Raw genomic sequence first — 20,399 nt, forward strand, 5'->3', positions numbered from 1 at the left:
CCAAGATCAGTGACTGCTTCCCAGTTGCATGGATTTTTCTCACCCGGCATGAAAATCTAAAAGCTTTAAAAAGAGTTTAAAAAGTTAAGATGATTATAAAACTACAAAAAGGGGTAAGGAAACAAAGTCAGTGTTAATAATATAAAAGATTTTCTTAAAAAACATCCCGTTGGCTGGATTTTAAGTTGACATCCATTCAGTTCTTTCCTACCGAGCATCTGATGCTTGCTTGCAAACTGTCACCAGAAATGGATATATTCATTTTTTAATGCCCAGAAATTGAAATGTGAGCCTTAATCTAGACACTCAAGGGTTCACTCAGTTTTTGAATGGTAAAAAATCAAAGCAACCCTCTCAGAGAGTTTTATTTTCTAGACAATCAAAAAGCTCCAGAATGCTCCAAGATCCACAAATATAGTTAGGTCACTTCTACAAATAAGGTTCAGTTTATAAGAATTTGTCATTTAAACTAGACTAAAGGACTTCAGTTATGAAACTGCCTTACAAAACATCAGTAAATGACCACACCTGGAAGATTTACAAGGTCTTGCACCAAGAGGTTAAATGCGCTACAAATACCAGTGCAGCATGTATTCCTTTCATGAAATACAGTGCAATTATGTGCAAAAAAGTACGTTAAAACGTATACTCCTAAACAAAGTCAATTACGCTGAGCTAAGACTTTAAGTAGTCTGCATGGCCTTTGAAAAGCTTTGAGAAAGTGATTATATTAGAAATAACTCTCCTAAAAACATTATTTTTGATTCTTCATTAAGCACCATGTGAATATTTTAAAACAGCTACATCATATTCTCAAAGCTTGTAGAGGCTGGATCTACAATGGAAGATTTCAGGAAAAAACATCCAAAAAACAAAGTGGAAAGCACAGCAAACAGATTTACATGAACATCTGGTCACAAGAATGCGGATAAACTACATCCGCTTCCAAATACAAAGGCTGAAGGACTCCACTGAAAACAAGGCAGCACAATATGACAGATCAATAGGAAACATCGATTTTGGTGGTCACTTGCCATCTGGAATGTGAACGGTGTACCCCCCACCCACACCCCCTACCCAGTGTTACACAAACCTTAACACTTCCATTCTCTACGCACAAGACACACAAGAACAATCTCTAAGACCAAAGCAAGCAGGTTGAAGTAAAATCACGGAAGGTCTCCGCAGTCATTCCTGCAGCTTTTACTACATACAGACTTTTGCAAGAGGTTAATCTTCCCTACTCCGAATGTCCTCATGGATTCAGAGTTTGCTAGCCCGCAGCTCAGCACAGCTCAGCTGTGTGAGAAGCCAAACCTGATAGTTTAATCGTGGCGCACTAGTCAGAACCATGCTCAGCCGATACTCCACATCTAGTGGCTTCTACCAGTATTTACAGTGAGGTGGCACCTTCATGCTAGAATGACCAGAAGTTGGGATGCCTGGTCACTAAACATCATTTTGGATCCCTATTTATAGTCTTGCCCCACTTCCATTAGCGAGTCCGTCTCCCCACAAACACAGATAATCTGTGGCTCTTTCTCAGGTGTTCTTATATGCAGAAGTCCGTCCTTTATCAGATAAGCTGATACCAAAAGGACACACCCTCTGATGTTGGATGGACTCAACAAAAATAAGAGTAGCAGTCCAGAAGACTAGCTCTGGTAGGCTGCAGGTGGCATTTTAAAATTGCCAGCAAGATGTACAAGCCCACATTTTGCTCACATTTTCAAAAGTGCTAGGGACCCAAAACCACAGCAGGATTTTCAGAGGAGCTCAGCTCCAAATCTGGCATCTACATGAGTTGTCTCTGATGGTCTTAATTTAGATGACTCAAATAGGGGCTGCTACAGAGCCCTGAATTTTTTAAAGATCTTGTCCCAGTGATATTTCTGTGATGAAGTGTGTCAATATGATACTGTTCAGCTACTACAAAGTCAAATCTACAGATGGCCTGGAACAGGGACCACTGAAGGTTATACAACCTAAATTACAGAAAATAAATGTAGCACATGATGCCAGTATCTTCTCGTGAAGGTGGCACTCATCAAGAACTTGGACCAGACCATTTCAAATCAAGTCTCTTTACCTACTGCTGTTTTCAGGAATCACTAGTAAAGTCACTTGTTTAAAAAGAAGCTTGTTCTTTCCTCATCCTACCTGATCTGGTAATGAGTTCTTAACTGTACTTGTGATATCAGAATCACCTCTCACACGCAAATTGCAACATCACCATAGGACTTCTGTTTCTCTGAAGGATGAAGCAGATAGAGAAGCTGAATTGTTCTTCTTCAGTATGTAAAATAAAAGCACAAGGCATGCAAAAACCAACCCTAACTGGTTAAATCAGAGGGCTCTTTGTTTTTTTAGGTTCCATCTCACGTTTTCCAAGTGTAAAGTCTTTACACTAAAAAACCTGCAAGAAGCACTGTCTTAAGCGAGAGGAACTGCTCACTCTGTCAGCCACGTCTGTCTACAGGCTTCTGATCTAGCACTTACTCCAGCGAGAAAGACTCATACAATTTGCATTTTCATCAAACACTTACGAACCACATAGTAAAAAAAGCATTAACAGTCTTATTTCACAGTATATTTCAGTTTTTGTCTCTTCATTAGGAAACAGTAGGTTACCCATAAGCAAACAGGCTTTCTGTTGGTGGTGTGTTTTCTTCTAAAGCTTCCTAGCTTGATTTTAGATAGCTTATATCAACTTGTTTCTGGAAAGGTAAAAAAAATCTCACCTCCTTTGAAAACCAACCTGTTATTTATCCTAGCAAAGAAACAGGAGGTCCACACTGGAGGCTTGTTGGTTTTTTTAAAATAAATACTTGGATAAATTTACATAACATAAAGCATGAGAGAGATCACTGAAGACTAGAAGAAAATATAGTCAAAGAGAAAGAAAAGGATTTCCATACAAAGAGGCTAGTAAAAACTTCTGAGATTTCCTACTCAATAGCTTCAAGAAGGGTATTCAGAGCTCTTTTATATGCATAGCTCAGATATTTATATTTATATTTAACTGCGCCTCATCTACACCACCTGTCAATCTGGCTATTTAATCTACCAGAATCAGAATTCCCCAGTAACCTGGCTGACAGCTTTTAACTTCTACTGTAAAAAGCTGAAAAGAATTGGGCAGTTCACTTAATCTAAACTGAGAGACCAGGACACTAGACACCATAACGTGTGCTTAATGTTTCTTAAGCCAAGACTACTAATGTTTAAATGACATGAAAGACACATCTGATGATCTGTAGTCCAAGCTCTTGAGAGAGGAAGATGCAGTAAAAACAATTCTGAAAGAGAAGCTTGTTCTCTAAATACCTGCAATTAAGGACACGTGAAACACATTTATTCTGTCTATGCTTTCAGCAGCAGCATATTTTCATTATCCTGGTTTGTCTGCCCTGGTTTCCAGGTCAAATCCACCAAACAAACACTTAAGGTTCACAGTTTAGATAATACTGTCCTAATACAGCAGGATCACAACTTAGTTTAGAAAAGTCCCAAGATAATGAATGAAAACTACATTTCTTTTAACATAATCTTCAGAGAGAATATGGTGCCCCTTTCACATCAGGGATTAAAGACCATGACAGCATTATTTGAAGAAACTTGTTATCAAAACAACACAGAGGTGCTCCACCTGCAAAATCAAAACTAGGAGGCAGACACCCCACTGGAAATTGCTCAACTACAACCTCTGTGAACCCCAGACAGAAGATGCTTCACAGATTGCTGGTGCACAGCACTGAAAACTTAAAAAGTATTAAAAATTCCAGTTCTCCCCACTCTTCTATTAAAAAATGGAATAATAAAAAACAGCACAGTCTCACTAAATGGGCAAATACGCAGTTTTCTGTTGCAGACCGACCACTGTCGGGGACACTTTAAATGCTCCTGCTCTCCTCTCACTGCTACATAAGCGTTTCTCGGTCTGACAAACTCCTGTGGATTTCCTGCTTGTCATCACCATCGGCATCATCATCATCAGCTGGATCGTTTTCCTCTCCAGACTCCACATATATGGGCCAATCGTTATCAGCATCACCCTTCTCTTGGCCTTCTGATGGAGGTTCCATTAGGCTGAGGTTAATGGGCATCGAGTCCTCGTGGGTAGTGGTCACACAGGTGCAGCTGTCGCACAAGCCAAAGCGTCGCAATCCTTGGGACAGGCTACTTGTGAATGTTCTCCTGCAACCTTTACAGATAATTGGCTTGTTTGATCGATGCACCTGAAGTTAAAAATAGAACACTTTGGTAAAAAAGGCAAATCTGCCTTCTTGCTTTAGCTCTTTCTGGGCTGCTGGTTTGCATATATTCCTAGAACAGAAAAACAACTACACTTGAGCAAAAGGGCAGACAATCCCATCACATTTTCAGCGAGCGACAAGGATTTGGGGCTACCTAAGTACTAATGAACCAAATATCGGCAGCTTCACTTATTATTAGAGCAACAATCATTTTGTCCAACATATTTTGGGAAATACGGTCGGGAAATGCCAAACTACTTTTAAAAATTTCCTGATAGATATAATCTTTCAAACTTACACTTAAAGCATGACTCCGAAGGTGTTCCTGCCGAGTGAAACGTTTCCCACACGTCTCACAGGGGTAGGGTCTCTCACCTGTGTGAGAGCGAATGTGCCGTTTTAGTATTCCTTTCTGTTTAGCCGTGTAGGGACAGAACGGACATTTGTGAAGCTTGATTGGCACAACTAACACATCACCTTTTGGAAGAAAAACACAACGCATTAGATTAGGCAGTTCACCAACATTAGCTATGTTGGCTTCTCATCCTCCTCGCTGCAAATCTGAGTCAAGATAATTGCACGTTCCCCTCTCTTTGTACTTGGCTTACCTGAAATTTCTGTAGGTTGGGCAATTTCAGGAGACATTCACGCTACTGCAGATGATCAAGTCCCTTGAAAACCAGCCTGCCTATACTTATAGAGCTGATACTTTAAGGGAGTTGGCTCACAACAGAAAAACAAATTAATTATTTTAAGAAGCCATTTAATTCAGTGCCAAAATTTGCTTTTAGTGCAGTGGGGTCTCTGCGCTACTTCAGCCATAGAAAGTCTCCTACTTTTTTTTTTTTTTTTTTTTTAACGATCCTATTAGTGTTAAACAGCATCAGAAACTAAAATCTTTAAGACAAATTACAGGCAGAAGTAGCATGGATGTTTCCCATGTGCTTTCACAAAGTGCATAGATGTGGATGTGGGGAACCCACCTGAAAACATGAGTGCTTGTTCCTACTGCCATTCACTTCAGCTTTTCTATTGGCAATAACAAGATGAAGGACTCAAATATATTTGCTGATGATATTTTACTTTTCCTAAAAATCAAACTATATGCACACAAGTAATATGTAATTTATGAAATCAGATGGAAGAAGAGAGAATTCAATTTGGACGATCACATTTTACATAAACGTGGGTATTGCCAAGGTTTTTAGCATCAGCCGATATAAGCTTCCTTTCCAGTATAAAGGTTGAGATGTTACCCTAGAAGATTAGCTTTTCCTGTTTCAGGTACAGACTCAGAAAAGTGTTTGTGTATCAAGCCTTGAGCTCTTCAACAGTTACACCAAAGTAGGTGGAGCTGTAGAACATTGCCTGTGCTAAGGTTTGTCCAACCCAGTCTCCAAAAACCGAGCACCTGGTGTTAATGTGCGAGTGAAATCAACCTCACCCAATTTGGGACCTTTACAAGGTATTGCTAATCCCTGCTAAGCACTTAGAGCTCCGTTTAAAGAAATAAAAGAAAACCAGTTCTTAGACCTGCCTTGCTTCCAGGCCCTCTAGAGGTGCCAGTTTACCCTCTATCAGCTGTGAAGGGGACCAGGATGACTGGAACAGATGTAGACACCTGAAAGTAAGCGGTATTCATCCCATCTGTCAGCCTGAAAGTGTGAAAACACCGTTCTTTTATCAGGACCTTGTACTTCTCATTCCTGGCATCTTCAGGTAGCAGGACCACTAAAAGCTGAGAAGAGATACTTCCATTCTACCAAATGCTTACAATGTTCAGTTTTAGTAGAGAAACATGACTAATGCAAGGTTTGGGGTTTTTTTTCCCCCCACTTCTATTTAAAGCACATCTACTATTAGCATTTCTAATACGTTGTCAAAACACTTGATGTCCTCTAGCAAATTCTAGAAGCACTTCCCTTGTAATGATTCATTAATAGTCTGAAGATTTTAAGAGGGAAAAAGTAAGCAAAGTTTGCATGTTAAGATGCTCTTGCCTTGCTACATGTCAAAACCCATAGGTGCGATCTGGTGACAGCACTCTGCGCTGATTACTTTAGTCGCTGGTGACTTTAGGACTGAGTTTGTGATTTTATCAGGTTCCTTAGTTTAAAGCAGTGAGAGAACATACTGGTTTTATTGGCTTTAAGATCACACAGGCATGCTTGAGCTGGAAATAACATGAATGTAAGCTTGCTATCTAGAGTATTCAGTGAAAGATTTCCTGCTGCCCACACCGTTCCTACATCTGTCACATCCTGAACAGCTCTGGTGTTTGTCAGAGCTGCCTCTCATCTTACTAAGGCAGTTTGGACGAGGCAAGTTGTGCACCAGCATTACCATAAGCAGATAAAATGCCCAAATCCTTATTGTCCACTTCAGGAGAAATGCATATGGATATGATCTTCTTCTTCTCCAGGTCCCCGACACTGCTGCTTGGAGATATTCCTGCCAACGTGAGACATCCCAACAAGTGCTGCGCTTGGGAAAGCACTGAAACCTCAGGTGACCAGCAGCTGAAAAGTGAGTCTGAAAAGTAAGTCTGCCTTTAGAGGTAAGTCTCCTCTTTATGCAATACCACAGAGTTTAAAGCTTTCAGTGCTCTTAAATAATTTCTAGGTATCGCTCTGTATGAATAAAGCTGATGTCTGCTCTTTTGAAGTTCAAAGTATAACAGCGAACAGATTTATCATCTAGCAACCGATGCGCTGGCAGGAGCTCCAGTGGAATAAGCTACTTCTGCTCTGTCAGGTTCTACATCAGATCCCTCTTGTGGCAGCTCAATTTATCCTTCTGATTGCTCTTTCTAACGCTAACATGAGAGGAAGATTCTTTTTAAAAATTCGCCTGCCATTCAACAAGGTCCCAAATGAGATAGATTGTTTATTAAAGCAGTATCACCAACACTCACGCTCCAGCACCTCTTTCAAAGAGACTGTAAAAGCTGTTCGGAATACTTACCTCCCAAATGCTGCACTGAATAAATGAGTACAGCTTTCTTTTGAAGTCCAGAACAATAGTTTATTTTGCTACGGCATATATAGTCAGCAATATATTCCTGAACAAGAACGAGTGTAACAAAGGAAATAGCACAACTAAGCAGTTTCCTCCTCAGTTATACAGACTACAGCCCCCCAGAGTCCTCTCACCTGTGTCCTCACCATACCAGTCGCTGTGAATGTCCATCATGGAACTCATGGCTACCCCTGCATCCTCTGGCCTACCCTCAAAGCCCCGGACAAAGTGATGAACCACATCATCCTTTCTCTGAGCTGAGCTGTTGCGCAACAGGGCCTCTAGGAATTGTTTCATATGATAGTTATTGCAGGCCAGGTCCATCGCCTGCCCGCCGTGCAGCCCCTCTTCCATCTGCTCGAGGGACAACGGAGTCGGATACTGCGGCAGCCGTTCACCCACTTCTACCTCTACTTCATCCGAGTCAAACTCCACTTTGGGTTCCACCCCCTTAGGCAGCGAGGAATTAACGTCATCTGGAGAGTCACTGCTTACAGGGTCTCTGACCACAAGCTCCAGGGGATGGCAGCTGCTGCACTCACCGCAGGGAGGATCTCTCTGGCAATCCGAAATCCTTTCCTTTTCCTGCAGGGAAGAGACAGAGGCAGAGCACTGGCTCTTGGAGCCGTACGAGGTGCCCTCTCTCGCAGAACTAGCGCTCCCACTATCAGCCTGATAGAAAGCAGCTTCTCTCTCTATTTTCCTGCAAATATCTAATGAAGACCTTATATACGTTTTGCAGAAGTTGACCACATCGGTCATCTGCAAATAGCTAGCTGCAGACATCACCTCAATCACGTTTTCCCCACAGAGATCCAGCTTCCCGGAGTAGAGGAAATCGAGGATGATGGAGAAAGCCTCCGAGGTGACAATGTCCAGAGAAGCGGTGCTGTGGCGTCCACTATCTTGGATGTAGTGGATCAGGAGGGCTCGGAAATAGCCGCTGTTGGCAAACAGGATGTTTTTGTGCGCTTTGAAGATCCTCCCCTCCACGATAATGCTGCAGTCGCAGAAGAAGTCCCTCTTGCGCTGCTCGTTGAGCTCTCCCAGGAGCTTGGCATAGTACGACTGCATCTCCATTGCTCCTGCTGCCGGGGTTAACGAGAAGGCACGGTCAGCCGCAGGGTCCCGCCACACGCCGGCCTCCCCCCGCAGCCGCCGGGAGCTCCTGCGGCCCGCGCCTGCCTCTGCCCCCGCCGGGCACAGCCACTGTGCCGCGCTTCCACCGGCCCGGCCCGGCCCGGCCCCGGCCGCCGCCCCCCGGCCGCTCGGCCCCTCACCTCCGCGGCCCCTCACCTCCTCCGCCCCCCGGGCCGGGCCGGGCCGGGCCGCTCGGCCCCTCACCTCCTCCGCCCCCCGGGCCGGGCCGCTCGGCCCCCCACCTCCGCGGCCCCTCACCTTCGCCACCACCACCGCCACCGCCGCCCCCCTGCCGCTAGCCCCTCACCTCCGCCGCCAGCCGCCCGGCCGCCGTACCGCCGGCCGCCTCCCGGCAGGGGAAGTGACGTCACGGGGGGCGGGGCCTGCGGGGTGAGGGGTCGGTAAATATTGGTGACGTCAGACCGCCAAGATGGCGGAGGGGTGAGTCTGGTGCTGCTGAGGGGGCAGCGGCGCCGGGGCCGGGGGGCGGCGGGCGGGGCGGGGGTCGGGGGGAAGGCCGCGGGGGGGTGGCCGGCCGGCAGCGGGCCGGGCGGGGAGCGGGATGGGCGCGGGGCAGGGCCGCCGCGGCCTGGGGGCTGCCTGACGCCCGTGTGCTGTGGCAGGGAGGACGCGGGCTGGTGGCGGAGCTGGCTGCAGCAGAGCTATCAAGCCGTCAAGGAGAAGGTAGGAGGCGGCGGGCCGGGCCTGGGGGATGCCCCGGTTCCGGTGCCCCGGGCTGGGCGGGCTGAGGCAACCGTGGCGCTGGCCGTGTCCCTGTGAGTGCTGTACCGCGCTCCCTGCCGGCTGCGGCGCCGGCTGGGCCGTGGCCGCCACAGTGGCTTTGGCAGCGGCGGTGGCTTTGGCAGCGGCGGCTCCGATGAGCCCTGAGCCCTGCCTTGGTGACTGCCCCACGGCCGAGGAGGGCAAGCGGCTGCAGTGCAGCCCCTGGCCCCGGCGGGCGTCCGACAGGCGCGCGTAGCGGGAGTTCTGATGTATTTGTTCCAACTCCGGGAGCCGGGACTGCTCTGCTGGGACCTTCTAGCTCAGGGGAGCAGTGCTGGGCTCCATTGATGTGAAGTTCACCACTTGAGCAGGAAGGGCTTGCGCTTACAGCATCGCTTTCTGATGTGTAATTTCCTGCCTGTGACAACATTGCTTATGTTAATTACACACAAAACTCAGAACAAGGCTTTTCCTAACTTGTCTTCCCCTTCTTAGCGCAAAAACCCCACTGTAATGTGTTTTGGGCATAGCAGTTTCCCATTGTTGCACTGGTTATTACAGTCTTAGCCGTTGCACGAGTTGGGGTAAGTGCTCAGCTGGATTAAAGCCTCTTGCCCTTTAATCCTTGTACTGTGCCAGGTGTTCCCACAGTGACTGTGACTTTGTTGGAGAGCAGAAAGGTTACACAATCTATTTGTCATCTTCTTACAGTCCACAGAAGCTTTGGAATTCATGAAACGGGACCTGGCTGAGTTCACTCAAGTAGTGCAGCATGATACGGCCTGCACTATCGCTGCTACAGCCAGTGTGGTCAAAGACAAGCTGGCAGTGAGTATAGGAGTGAGAGAGCTGGGATTCTTGTTGCAGGAAGAAAAGTGGGGGGTGAATAGCATGTACTTGCATTTGAGGGCTCAGTCCTCTGAACAAACCCCAACGTATAACCACAAGCTTCAGGTTTCAGACTTTCTCCCTGTTGCAGGTTTGGTGCTGACCACTGTGTGGGATTTCCTTGCTGTAGTGTTGAGAAACCTCTGGAGACAAGTGGAGAGAGGTTTCTAGTGCCTTCCCTCTCCCTGTGTGCCATCTAGGTGGCATCCTGGCAGCGTCACTGTAGCGTGACATCAGGTCTCCATGCAAGCTGTCAGCCGTAGCCCTGCACAGCTGCTGTGACAGCCCAGCTCCCCAACTGGCCAGTCCTGAAACCTGGCTGTGTCCTTCCTGGCAAAGCCTAGGCTCAGTTCCACGTGAACCTATTACAAGGCCTGCCTGCACACCCCCTCCCACCTGGGGCTAGTGCCTGCCATCACACCCTGCTAGCCCAGGGCTGGCCACATAGTCACCTTATTAGCACTTTTTTGAAGGGAGAGACTTCTTGCTTCCTTAAAGGAACATAATCCGTAAAGACAGACTTGTCCTGCTGCTGCAGGCACTGTTACTTACACTCCGCTTCTTTTTCTCTTGAAGAGGGCAGAAGGTTCCTCAGGTGCAACTGAAAAGGTGAGGAAGGGGCTCTCTGACTTCCTGGGTGTCATCTCAGACACGTTTGCTCCCTCGCCGGATAAGACCATTGACTGCGATGTCATAACACTGATGGCAACGCCCACAGGTACCACAGAGCCCTATGACAGTGCCAAGGTGAGTGCCCCATTCCCGGAGCTTCTCTCCAGGATGTGGAATCCTGAGCCCTGTCCTCTCAGGGCTCTGCTGCTGCCCCTACTGACAGCTCTGCCCTGTGTGTCTTCTCCTCCAGGCTCGCCTCTACAGCCTTCAGTCAGACCCAGCCACCTACTGCAATGAACCTGATGGTACGGTGGGGCTTGGCAGTGCTGCAGAGCCAAACTGGCCCTTGTGTGGCGTCTGTGGGCCATCCTGGATTGCCCAGAGCCTTTTGCCAGCAGGCCTGCTGGCTTGACTGTAGATGAGGTTGCCGTGTATAGAGAACAGATCTGTCTCTTGTGTTGGGGACTAGCTTAGACTGAGAGTTTGCTGGGCCAGTTTAAACTGCTGCTACAGCTGGCACTGTGTGGCCTTGTGCTGGCAGAGGGCCCACGACACTGGGTGGGTGCAGAGATCCACGTCTCCCTCTTCCTTTGCCCCTTGCTCAGCCCAGCTGGTCTGTAGCATCTTATCAATGAAACTTCCCAAAACTGTTCCTGCCTTGTTTGTGCCATGGATTGTTATCTCTGTGCTTGTCCTGTACAGGCCCTGCTGAGCTCCTTGAGGCCTGGCTCACTCAGTTTAACCTAGAGGAGAAGAAAGGGGAGATCGCGGAGCTGTTGGCAACCAGCCCTTCAATCCGGGCTCTCTACACCAAAATGGTAAGGCCCTGCCTGGCTCCTGTAGTGGGCACCTTCTGACTTGAGGTGTGGTGCAGGGAAGCCCTGAGCTGCTTGGGCCCTGCAGTTGGTGGTAGAAAGGACTGCAGTTGTATGGTATAGATGTTAGACAGCATATTGTATTCTTCTTCCCTGCTTGTTTGTCACTGGCTTGGAACAGAAGTTCCTCTGTAGCTGTCCAGTGTGTGTCAGACCATCTGCCAGTGCATACCTGAGGCTTCATCCCAGGTCTGTGCACCTGCAAAGGCAGGTGTCTTGCACAGGTTACAAGGGTAGCTGCAAGGCTTGGGAGGAGAGAGGAGCAAGGCGGCAACCGCAGCGCTCCCTCTGAAGTGACTCATTGCATTTCCCTGTCACTCCCAGGTCCCTGTGGCTGTGTCCCATTCTGAATTCTGGCAGCGCTACTTCTATAAAGTGCATCGCCTGGAGCAGGTAGGTCAGGAGGTGGGGGTCTTCCTCAGTGGGTAGGCGCTCCCGCCAAGGAGCTCTCTGATGGAGACGGAAGAGGCAGAAAGATACATCTCCTGGAAAAGCAGGGAACTGGGATGCCTTGTCTGCATTCTTGTTGTCGCTGACACTGAAATGCCTGGGGAAGGAAAGGGCTGGAGACGTGAGCAGCTGCTGACGTAGAATTCCCTGCAGGATGAAGCCCGGAGGGAGGCTCTGAAGCAGCGAGCGGAGCAGAGCATTCACCAGGAGGAGCCAGGCTGGGAAGAGGATGAAGGTGGGTCAGATGGCCGGGGGTCTGTGGGAGGGCTCGTGCAGACCTCAGCAGCTCTCAGAGAGGGTGGTGGCTCCTCCTCGCTGCCGCATACACAGCTCCCAGCCCAGCCGCTGCCAACCCTGCTGCACTGTCAGCTGCTGCTGCTGCGCTTGTTGAAACATCTCTCGCTTCTCTTCTGCCTTCCTACAGAGGAGTTCTTGGGGATGTCACCCCTGCCTTGTGCAAACGTGAAATTTCCAGGAGCAGCAGAGAAAGAATCTGCCCCCGCAGCCCTGGAGGGAAGCCACCCCACTGCTCACAAGGGACCCTCAGAGGAGAGCTGGGCCGTCCTCCCTCCAGAGCTGGCCCCAGCAGAGGGGAGCCCCTCTGAGAGCAGTGAGAGCATCTCCCTTGTGACTCAGATTGCAAACCCTGCTTCTGTGCCTGCTGCACAGCTACAGACTGGAGCGCAACCAGCTGGGACCAGAGACCTCTCCCAGAGGCTGCTGGAGGCCACCGTGGAAGAGCAGAGCTCCCTGCCAAAGTCCCCAGAACCTGGTCATCTTTCTGCACCTGCCCGGGAGTCAGCAGCATCCTCAGAACAACCAACTGTTACAGAGCTCAAAGAGGTGGAAAGCAAAGCCCAGGGCAGGACAGAGACTCTGAAAGAGGAAGGACCAACAGATCTACGTGTCTTCGAGCTGAACTCGGATAGTGGGAAATCCACTCCCTCCAACAATGGCAAGAAAGGTGTGTATGTGGGGCCCGCACAGGGCCTGGAAATCTGCTGGGGGTGGCAGCTTTTGGGGAAAGGGTCCTGATTTTATGATGATGGGGAGGAGAAAAGGGATTTTGCCGGAATCGCCCAGGAAGGTTAGAGTCAAAGGCCGTCTAATGGCCAAAACTGAAGTGGAAGCAGATCCTTAGGCTGTTGGGCAGGGTCAAGTCAGTCACATCAGATAGTGACAGTTTGCTCTTGGCAGGCAGCTGGGCTGGTGCCACAGGTGGCTCTGTCCTGAGCACTCTGCTGAGCCCCATTCTGAGCCCCATTCTGTGCTCCCTCAGGAGAGCAGAGGTTGAGAAGCCTCCAGGACCCTGACATGTTGCAGCTCTGGCTGATGTGATCTGGAAACCTTTCATTTCAGGGGATACTGCCTCCCGCAGAGCCTGCTGCAGGTCCCCCAGCGTAATGGTTATGTTGGTTATAGGTTTATAAAGTCACTGGAAGCAACCCAAGGTCCAGCGAGGTGGGCAAGTATCATGCACTGGGGCTGCGAGCAGAACAAAATGAGACAAGAAATCAGAAGTCTGCTGGCTGAGCGGAGTAGGCCTTTGGTCCCTGGCCTGCTGGGTGCTGGGGCACGGCTGGTCCGTGTAGGGAATGTGGCAGTTCCTCCCCGCTGCGTGTTGCCCCTAGGAGCATCCCTGCTGCTCCTCTACCTCAGGGGGTTGTTCTTTCTGTTGGGGCCTATGACAGTCCCCATAGCTAAGTCGCTGCTGTCATTACTTACCTGTTGCGTCTTCTGTGTGACTGAAACGTGACACATCCTAGCTCTCCCAGGCCAGAGGGGAACGTGGCTCAGCGTTCACATCTCCCGCTTGTTCTGAACCAGCCCTTGCTGCGAGGGAGGTGCCGTTCAGTCCGTCCCACCTCTGTTACCTGGCAGCCCGCTGTGGGGGATGGGGGAGGCCTTCTTCCCTCAAACAGGAGCCTCTCGAGTGCCAGTGCTTGGGCAGCTGTGTGCTTTGGGCAGAGTGACTGGAGAGCACGTGCAGCTCTGATGGCTCGGTGGCGATGTTTGTGGTTGCAGGCTCCAGCACTGACATCAGTGAGGACTGGGAAAAAGACTTTGATTTGGACATGACTGAAGAGGAGGTGCAGCTGGCGCTCTCGAAGGTGGAAATGTCTGGGGAGGTGAGTCGAGGGGAGGTGCTCACTCCAATAGGCAAGAAGTTTGCTCCCAGAAGCCATCAGCAACTCCTTGGGGTGATGCTGCATGAGCTCTGCCGTCGCTGGGTGCCTCCCCTGGGAGGTGGAGAGAGGGAGAGAGACTGCAGTGCCTCAGAGCAAGGGGGCAAAATCCCTCTGCTCGAGCTGTGCCGGGGGCGCAGGCTGCGCGGCAAGGCAAGTTGCAGCGTGACGTGGCTGCCGCTCCGGAAGGGCAGTGCTGCAGCAGGCAGCTGCCTGCCTAGAGCAGCTCGCAGGGGGCTGCTCCGAGGTGGGGCTCGCTCTTTGAGGGTGCAGGCTTGGGGTGGGATCTCGCCGTGGGAGTCACGGCTGTCAGCTGGAGCAGAGAGCGGCTGTCTGGACATGCTTAAGGAGGGATGAGTGTGCAGGTTCCCCAAAGGGAACAGAGCAAGCGAAGCCCTGTTGGGAGGGTGTGGGAGCAGGAGGATGTGTCAGGCTTCGTGCTGACTCAGTGCCCCGGGCAGGAGCATCTCGCGACAGATGGCTGTTGAGTTACAGAAACAGAGGGATGTTATTCTTGTTTGCAGCTGGAAGATGAAGAGTGGGAAGACTGGGAATAAAGCGACTGCTTCCAGTGTGTGTCACAGGCTCATTTCCACCATCGAATGTGAATTAAATCACAGACTGGCTGTTCCTTTGTGTGTAACTCTGCTGGGGATTGCAGTTCCAGGCTGGAGGAGTTTCATTCCTGCTAAATCCTGTGGGCAACTCAAGCGACCCCTTCAGACCTGGAGGAGGAGGAAGCAGGAGTTCACTCGTACACTTAGCTGCTAGGGAGCCCATCTTCTCAGTAGGTCCTAGAGACTGGCCAAGCCCAAACCGACTGCCCCAAAAGTGTCGGGTGGGGGCAGTTGCGACATGTGAGGGGTCCCTAGGGTGAGCTGGGCGCTCGGGCACCTGGCAGGATTGCTTGGTGCCGCTGGACTGCCGGCTGGCTGATTTGTTTGCTTGTGTGTGCGCATGTAGTCTGCAGTACAGCAGTTCAGTGGCTCTTGGCTGCAAGCTGTGCCTGCTCGCTCGCCGCTCTGCGCTGCTGGCCAGGCCGTCCCTGGAGAAAGCCCCTGTGCAGGGGGTGGCCGGGGGCTGGAGATGCTGCAGTAGAAGCCCCTTCTGCTGTGCCACTCGTTGCTGCAGAGAAAGGCAGTTGGCTTGTGGCTTTGACCCAAAGCTGGGCTGTGCCAGAAGAAGCCAAATGCCCTGCCAAACCCTAGCTTGTGCCTGGCTTTTCATCTTGGAAGCTTTTTCTAATGGAAACTGCTGTTTCCTGCTGCAAGAGCAGCAGCTTCTCCAAGAGCCAAGGCCTGCTGCTTCCCCCTTTGCAGCTGCACTGCCTTCCTCTACTGGATTTTGTGTATTTCTAGTTAAATTCTCCAAGCAAAGTACTTGTGGCTTGCTCTTACTTGAGCCCTTCTGGGCAGGCAGTGATTTGGGTCATGCTGGGAGCAGAACCTCTCTGTTGTGGTGCCCAGTTCAGCCCTTGCAAAGCCCCAGTCTGGCCTGCTGACCACTTCAGCTTCTGCCTTTGGCACCAAGGGGCTCAGCGTTCCCTCTCCCAGCCCAGGGGAGGCAGAAGCACCTGAGCGTGGGGTGTAGCTGTTGGCTGAGGCTGTCCCCACTCGTTTGACTCCCCTCGTGCCACCTGCACCAGGCCCCACGGCCACCAGGGTCACAAGCTTTGCTGTGCTCACTTGGGTTCTTTCACTGAAGCCCCCTGTGACTGCTTGCAATGCTTCCCTCGGACCCACAGCCCCCGCCTGTGGGGCAGTTCCCTTCTAATGTCACAAGATGCTCCTTAGTGGATGTTGCTAATATACGATTATCCTAAAGGGACAGAACCCTCACTACTGTCTCTGGCCTTTTGGGTGGTGGTTTTATATGTGCTACCTTTGTCCTTCTGCCTCTTCCCAGGGGTGCTTCATTGGAGCTGTGGATTTCCTTCTGCTTTTGGATAACATTAACCTAGGTGCACTTGGAAGAGTTGGGATTTGGGTTTTTTTTTCCCCCACTTTGGGGAGATTCTCAAGCACAGCTGCCTGTGCGGATGGATTGGTGGCAGCGGTGACTTCAGACGCTTACACAAGAACGTGTCTGTCCTGCAAAACCCGTGAGGGTGTGGGACTGAGCTGCAACTCCTCCCTCGTGGTGCACGGTGGGCCCAGCAGAGCCTCTGAAATGTGCTGCAGCCTCACCCTGTCCTGGACTCAAATTTAGCTGTAGCGGGAAAACTTGTGGGTGACACCAGCGGGGGTGGCTGTGCAAGGGGCTGGGGGCTGTGTTCTCTCGGGGTTGGATGGTGTCACAGCTGGATCCCTGGGCCTGCAGCAGAGCTCCAGAGGGTGCAGTGCTCTCGTCTGTGTCACTTGATTTTTTTTCTCTTTAGTCAAATTAACCGTTTGGTTGTCTGTGCAATATTCTGTTCTGAAGTACTCTGCATCTCCCTGAGCCTTTTCTAGCTGGGGTGAAAACCAGGAACAATTCTAACAGCTGGTAGTTTTGTAACAATGACTTTCTCCAAACCTTTTACAGACTTGCAGTTAACAGCAATTAAAGGAATTCTACAGAGTCTCTGCCTGTGTCAGGTGTTATTCCCTTGGCCTGTGGGGTGGGGGTGGCTGCCTCAAGACGGTCTGTGTGTCAAATGCTTTTCAATTTCCCTTTCCTCCCACCCGCCTTGGGGGGTTACTTAGTTGGGGAAGGTGGGACACCCATGGGGGGCTTTGAGTGAGCCGCTAAAAATGTCCAAGTATGAGCTAGGCCTTGTCTCTGCCAGCCAGAGGCCTGGCACACCACCTGCGAAGCTGGATAGGTGGAAAACAACAGCAAATTTATAAAAAACTTAGAAACTATCTGTTCCGTTCATGGTGAGCAGGGCAGGCTCTTCTCAGGGGTTAGTGAGCCATGGGTGCCTGCTGACCACCTCGATGGAGGGTCTCAGGGTTGCGTCTGGTTCCAGAAGCATTCTCAGGAGGTTCTGGCACTCCTTGGAGATGCCCAGGTGCCCAGGGACAGAGACACCTTTCTGCTGCTGGTGCAGCATCTGTGGGATGTTGGTGTTGTCGAAGGGCATGCGCGCGCAGAGCAGGATGTAGAGGATGATGCCCATGCTCCAGATGTCGCCTTTGCAGCTGTCGTGGGGTATGCCCTGCAGCACCTCGGGCGCCGCGTAGGCTGTGCTGCCGCAGAAGGTCCAGCTCAGCTCCCGGCGGTCCCTGGGGAGCAGCTTAGCAAAGCCAAAATCCGTCAGCTTCAAGGTGTTGCCCTGCAGCAGGGCGTTCTCGCACTTGAGGTCGCGGTGGACCACCCCGCTGTCGTGGCAGTACCAGATGGCCTCGACCAGCTGGTGGAAAAGCGCCCTGGCACGGGGCTCGGGCAGGGGACCCTCGCGGAGCACGTAGTCAAAGATGTCCCCGTCCTCCGCCAGCTCCATCACGAGGCAGATCTTCCCCTTGGTGGATTTTAGCATCTCGTGCACGCGGATGATGTTCCTGTGGTTCAAGCACTTGACGATCTGGAGCTCCCGGGGCAGGAATTTGTGAATGAAGTCTGCCGAGAGAGGAGGGGGGTTTGCTCACGGGGCTGTCCCTGAGCGGCTGGCTCTGGGCACCCCTGCGGCGCTCGGCAGAGGGAGGGGGCTCATTCCGGGGGTCCCTGTTTCCTTACGGCCTGGCACCGATCCCCGCGGCTGCTCGCTGGGGCGGGATGCTGGGCTCCAGCAGCACTTTGCCCTCCTTGCGGTCGGAGCAGCGGCCACCTAACCAGGTCCTGCTCCCCAGGCTGCAGCCCTGAGCTGCACTGCGGGACCCCCCGGCACTGCGGGACCCCCCAGCACCGCAGGACCCCCCGGCACTGCGGGACCCCCCGGCACCGCGGGACCCTCTGGCACCGCAGGACCCTCTGGCACCACGGGACCCCCCAGCACCACGGGACCCACCCGGCACTGCGGGATCCTCTGGCACTGCAGGACCCTCTGGCACCACGGGACCCCTGGCACCGTGGGACCCTCCAGCACCACAGGACCCCCCAGCACTGTGGGACCCCCTGGCACCACAGGACCCTCCAGCACTGCGGGACGTCCCAGCACCGTGGGACCCTCCAGCACCACAGGATCCCCCAGCACCATGGGACCCCCTGGCATCACGGGACCCTCGGCACTGTAGGACCCTCCAGCACCACAGGACCCCCCAGCACAACCTGCCCCCTCACTCCCAGGCAGCCAGGGTGGGAAACCAGTTTTCTACTGGGAATTCAAAGCCTCCAGGGAGGAACAGTGCCTCAGCCTGGAGCCCTTTCGGGGTCACCTCTTACCTTCTGGAACTTCCTTCTTATCAATTATTTTAATTGCCACTTTCTTCTGGTGCTTTTGGGAAAAAGCCTCCTTCACCTTGGAGTAGGTCCCCTCCCCAAGGGTCCTGCTGAGCTGGTAGCCATGGGCAAGCAGAAACCCCTCCATGTCCTCGTGGGGCTGGGACCCTTCGCTCCCCCAGTTCATCCAGCAGCGACTCTGCAACAGCCCGGGGGGGGGCACAGAGGGACCCTTTAAAGCCTGGGGGGGGCATTGTGATGCAGCCGGGTGGTGTCACTCAGGGTTGTCTTGGTGAGCCGGGGTGCGCTGGGTGGGCTCTCCCCGTGGTCCCCTTGTGCTCTCGTTGCCGGGGGTCTCGCGCTCGCCCGGTCACCCACCCGCTTCTCGCCGGTCAGACGCACCCAGGGCCCGGCCATGAGCTCCCGGCGGCTGCCGCAGGTGCGCAGGTTCCCGGTCGAGGCTGGCGACTGCCCCAGCTCGGCGGTGCCCCCCGAGACATGGGGGCCGGCGGGCGCTGAGCAGGCTGCGGGGAGGTAAGGGGGGGCAGGACCGCCGGCAACAAGAGCAAACAAAACGCAGCTCATTTTGCTCCCAAAAGCATTGGCTGATGGCGTGGAGGGGGAAGCCCTCCTGGGATGTGCCATGCTGTGCCGTGCTGTGCCATGCCGTGCCATGCCATATCAGACAGTGCCATGCTGTGCTGTGCCAGGCCATACTGTGCTATGCCACACCATGCTGTGCTGTGCTGCACCATGCCATGTCATATCAGACAGTGCCGTGTGCCATGCTGTGCCGTGCCATGCTGGCTCATGCTGTGCCATGCCATGCCATATCAGACAGCGCCATACCGTGCTATGCCAGGCCATGCTGGCTCATGCTATAGCATGCCGTGCTGCACTGTGCCATGCCATATCAGACAGTGCCATGCTATGTTGTGCCAGGCCATGCTGTGCCATGCCATGTCATATCAGACAGTGCTGTGCCATACTGGCTCATGCTGTGCCGTGCCATGCTGTGCCATATCAGAGAGTGCCATACCATGCTGTGCCATGCCATGCCGTATCAGACAGTACCATGCTGTGCTGTGCCAGGCCACGCTGTTCCAGGCCATGCTGGCTCACACCATGCCATGCTATGCTTTGCCGTGCCATGCTGTGCCATATCAGACAGTGCCATGCCATATCGGATAGTGCCAGGCTACGCTGTGCCATGCCATGCTGTGCTGTGCCATGCTGTGCCATGCCACGCCATATCAGACAGTGCCGTGCCAGGCCATGCTGGCTCGTGCCATGCCGTGCTGTGCCATGTCACTGACCTCACACTGTTCCCTCCCCACAGGCAGCTGCAGCGATGCCCTGGCAGCCACTGCCTGACGCTGCCCCACGTCCCCATTGACACATTCATCGCCATGGGAGGCAGAGGCCGGCCTCGCACTGCCTGACGGTCCCTGCGCCCACCACCGCTGGCCCCAGAGCCGCAGCGCTGCCAAGGACGCGGGCTGGGGACGAACTTTGTAATAAAAGGAGATCATAGAGCGGTTTTGTGTTCAAAACCCATGCTATGGTGTGTTTGTCATGGGGGGTCATGGGGTGAGAGGGGACACGGCAGGACAGGACATGAAGGGACAGGGCACAAGGCGATAGGACACAAGGGGACATGAGGGGACAGGGAGTGAGGTGTGGGACACGAGGGGACAGCACGGGAGGGACAGGACACCCACCAGGTGGTGGAACATGAGGGGACAGGAGGTGAGGGAGGGGACAGGGCATGAAGCAATGGGACACAAGGGGACAGGGCACAAGGTGATGAGACACAAGGGGACATGAAAGGACAGGGATGAGGGGTGGGACACAAAGGGACAGGACAGGAGGGATGGGGCACCAGGTGATGGGTCAAGAGGGGACATGAGGGGATGGGGATGAGGGGTGGGACACGAAAGGGCGGGACAGGA

General features: G+C 52.3%; 3 protein-coding genes across 12 annotated transcripts; 1 reads left to right on the plus strand and 2 right to left on the minus strand.

Moving 5' to 3' along the window:
- Positions 1-914: 914 nt before the first annotated feature.
- On the minus strand, positions 915-8,787 carry ZBTB8B (zinc finger and BTB domain containing 8B). 10 transcript variants are annotated; one of them, XM_056332701.1, is made up of 6 exons: positions 8,722-8,787; positions 8,064-8,362; positions 7,409-7,859; positions 6,600-6,788; positions 4,555-4,733; positions 915-4,238 (listed from the first exon to the last, which is right to left on the minus strand). In XM_056332701.1, exons 2-6 carry the CDS (start codon positions 8,352-8,354, stop codon positions 3,921-3,923), a joined length of 1,428 nt encoding a protein of 475 aa, XP_056188676.1. In that variant the 5' UTR covers positions 8,355-8,362; positions 8,722-8,787; the 3' UTR covers positions 915-3,920. The 10 variants fall into 10 exon arrangements, 9 of the variants coding, with proteins under 9 accessions (XP_056188676.1, XP_056188672.1, XP_056188673.1 ...); XM_056332697.1 differs by having other exon boundaries at positions 7,409-8,362; positions 8,722-8,786; XM_056332698.1 differs by having other exon boundaries at positions 7,409-8,362; positions 8,688-8,743.
- On the plus strand, positions 8,784-16,710 carry BSDC1 (BSD domain containing 1). Its single transcript, XM_056332716.1, has 11 exons — positions 8,784-8,855; positions 9,038-9,098; positions 9,849-9,965; positions 10,602-10,772; positions 10,888-10,942; positions 11,340-11,455; positions 11,837-11,905; positions 12,116-12,197; positions 12,387-12,926; positions 13,988-14,091; positions 14,673-16,710. Exons 1-11 carry the CDS (start codon positions 8,845-8,847, stop codon positions 14,703-14,705), a joined length of 1,359 nt encoding a protein of 452 aa, XP_056188691.1. The 5' UTR covers positions 8,784-8,844; the 3' UTR covers positions 14,706-16,710.
- A 316-nt stretch (positions 16,711-17,026) lies between these two features.
- On the minus strand, positions 17,027-18,595 carry TSSK3 (testis specific serine kinase 3). The gene is made up of 2 exons (XM_056333516.1): positions 18,451-18,595; positions 17,027-17,688 (listed from the first exon to the last, which is right to left on the minus strand). Exons 1-2 carry the CDS (start codon positions 18,593-18,595, stop codon positions 17,027-17,029), a joined length of 807 nt encoding a protein of 268 aa, XP_056189491.1.
- Between the last annotated feature and the right edge of the window lie 1,804 nt (positions 18,596-20,399).

The sequence above is a fragment of the Falco biarmicus genome, chromosome 3, assembly GCF_023638135.1.
Source record: "Falco biarmicus isolate bFalBia1 chromosome 3, bFalBia1.pri, whole genome shotgun sequence".
NCBI lineage: Eukaryota > Metazoa > Chordata > Aves > Falconiformes > Falconidae > Falco > Falco biarmicus.

Bases quoted from the DNA above. Each gene is read 5' to 3' on its own strand.
- TSSK3 (XM_056333516.1), bottom strand. From the start codon at position 18,595: ATGGAGGGGTTTCTGCTTGCCCATGGCTACCAGCTCAGCAGGACCCTT. The intron at 17,689-18,450 runs GTAAGAGGTGAC...CTCTCTCGGCAG, and splicing joins TAAGAAGGAAGTTCCAGAAG to ACTTCATTCACAAATTCCTG.
- ZBTB8B (XM_056332697.1), bottom strand. From the start codon at position 8,354: ATGGAGATGCAGTCGTACTATGCCAAGCTCCTGGGAGAGCTCAACGAG. The intron at 4,734-6,599 runs GTAATGCTGGTG...TTCTTCCAAAAG, and splicing joins GGGCATTTTATCTGCTTATG to GTGATGTGTTAGTTGTGCCA. The intron at 4,239-4,554 runs GTAAGTTTGAAA...TTTTAACTTCAG, and splicing joins TTCGGAGTCATGCTTTAAGT to GTGCATCGATCAAACAAGCC.
- BSDC1 (XM_056332716.1), top strand. The intron at 9,966-10,601 runs GTGAGTATAGGA...TTTCTCTTGAAG, and splicing joins TGGTCAAAGACAAGCTGGCA to AGGGCAGAAGGTTCCTCAGG. The intron at 12,927-13,987 runs GTGTGTATGTGG...TTGTGGTTGCAG, and splicing joins CTCCAACAATGGCAAGAAAG to GCTCCAGCACTGACATCAGT.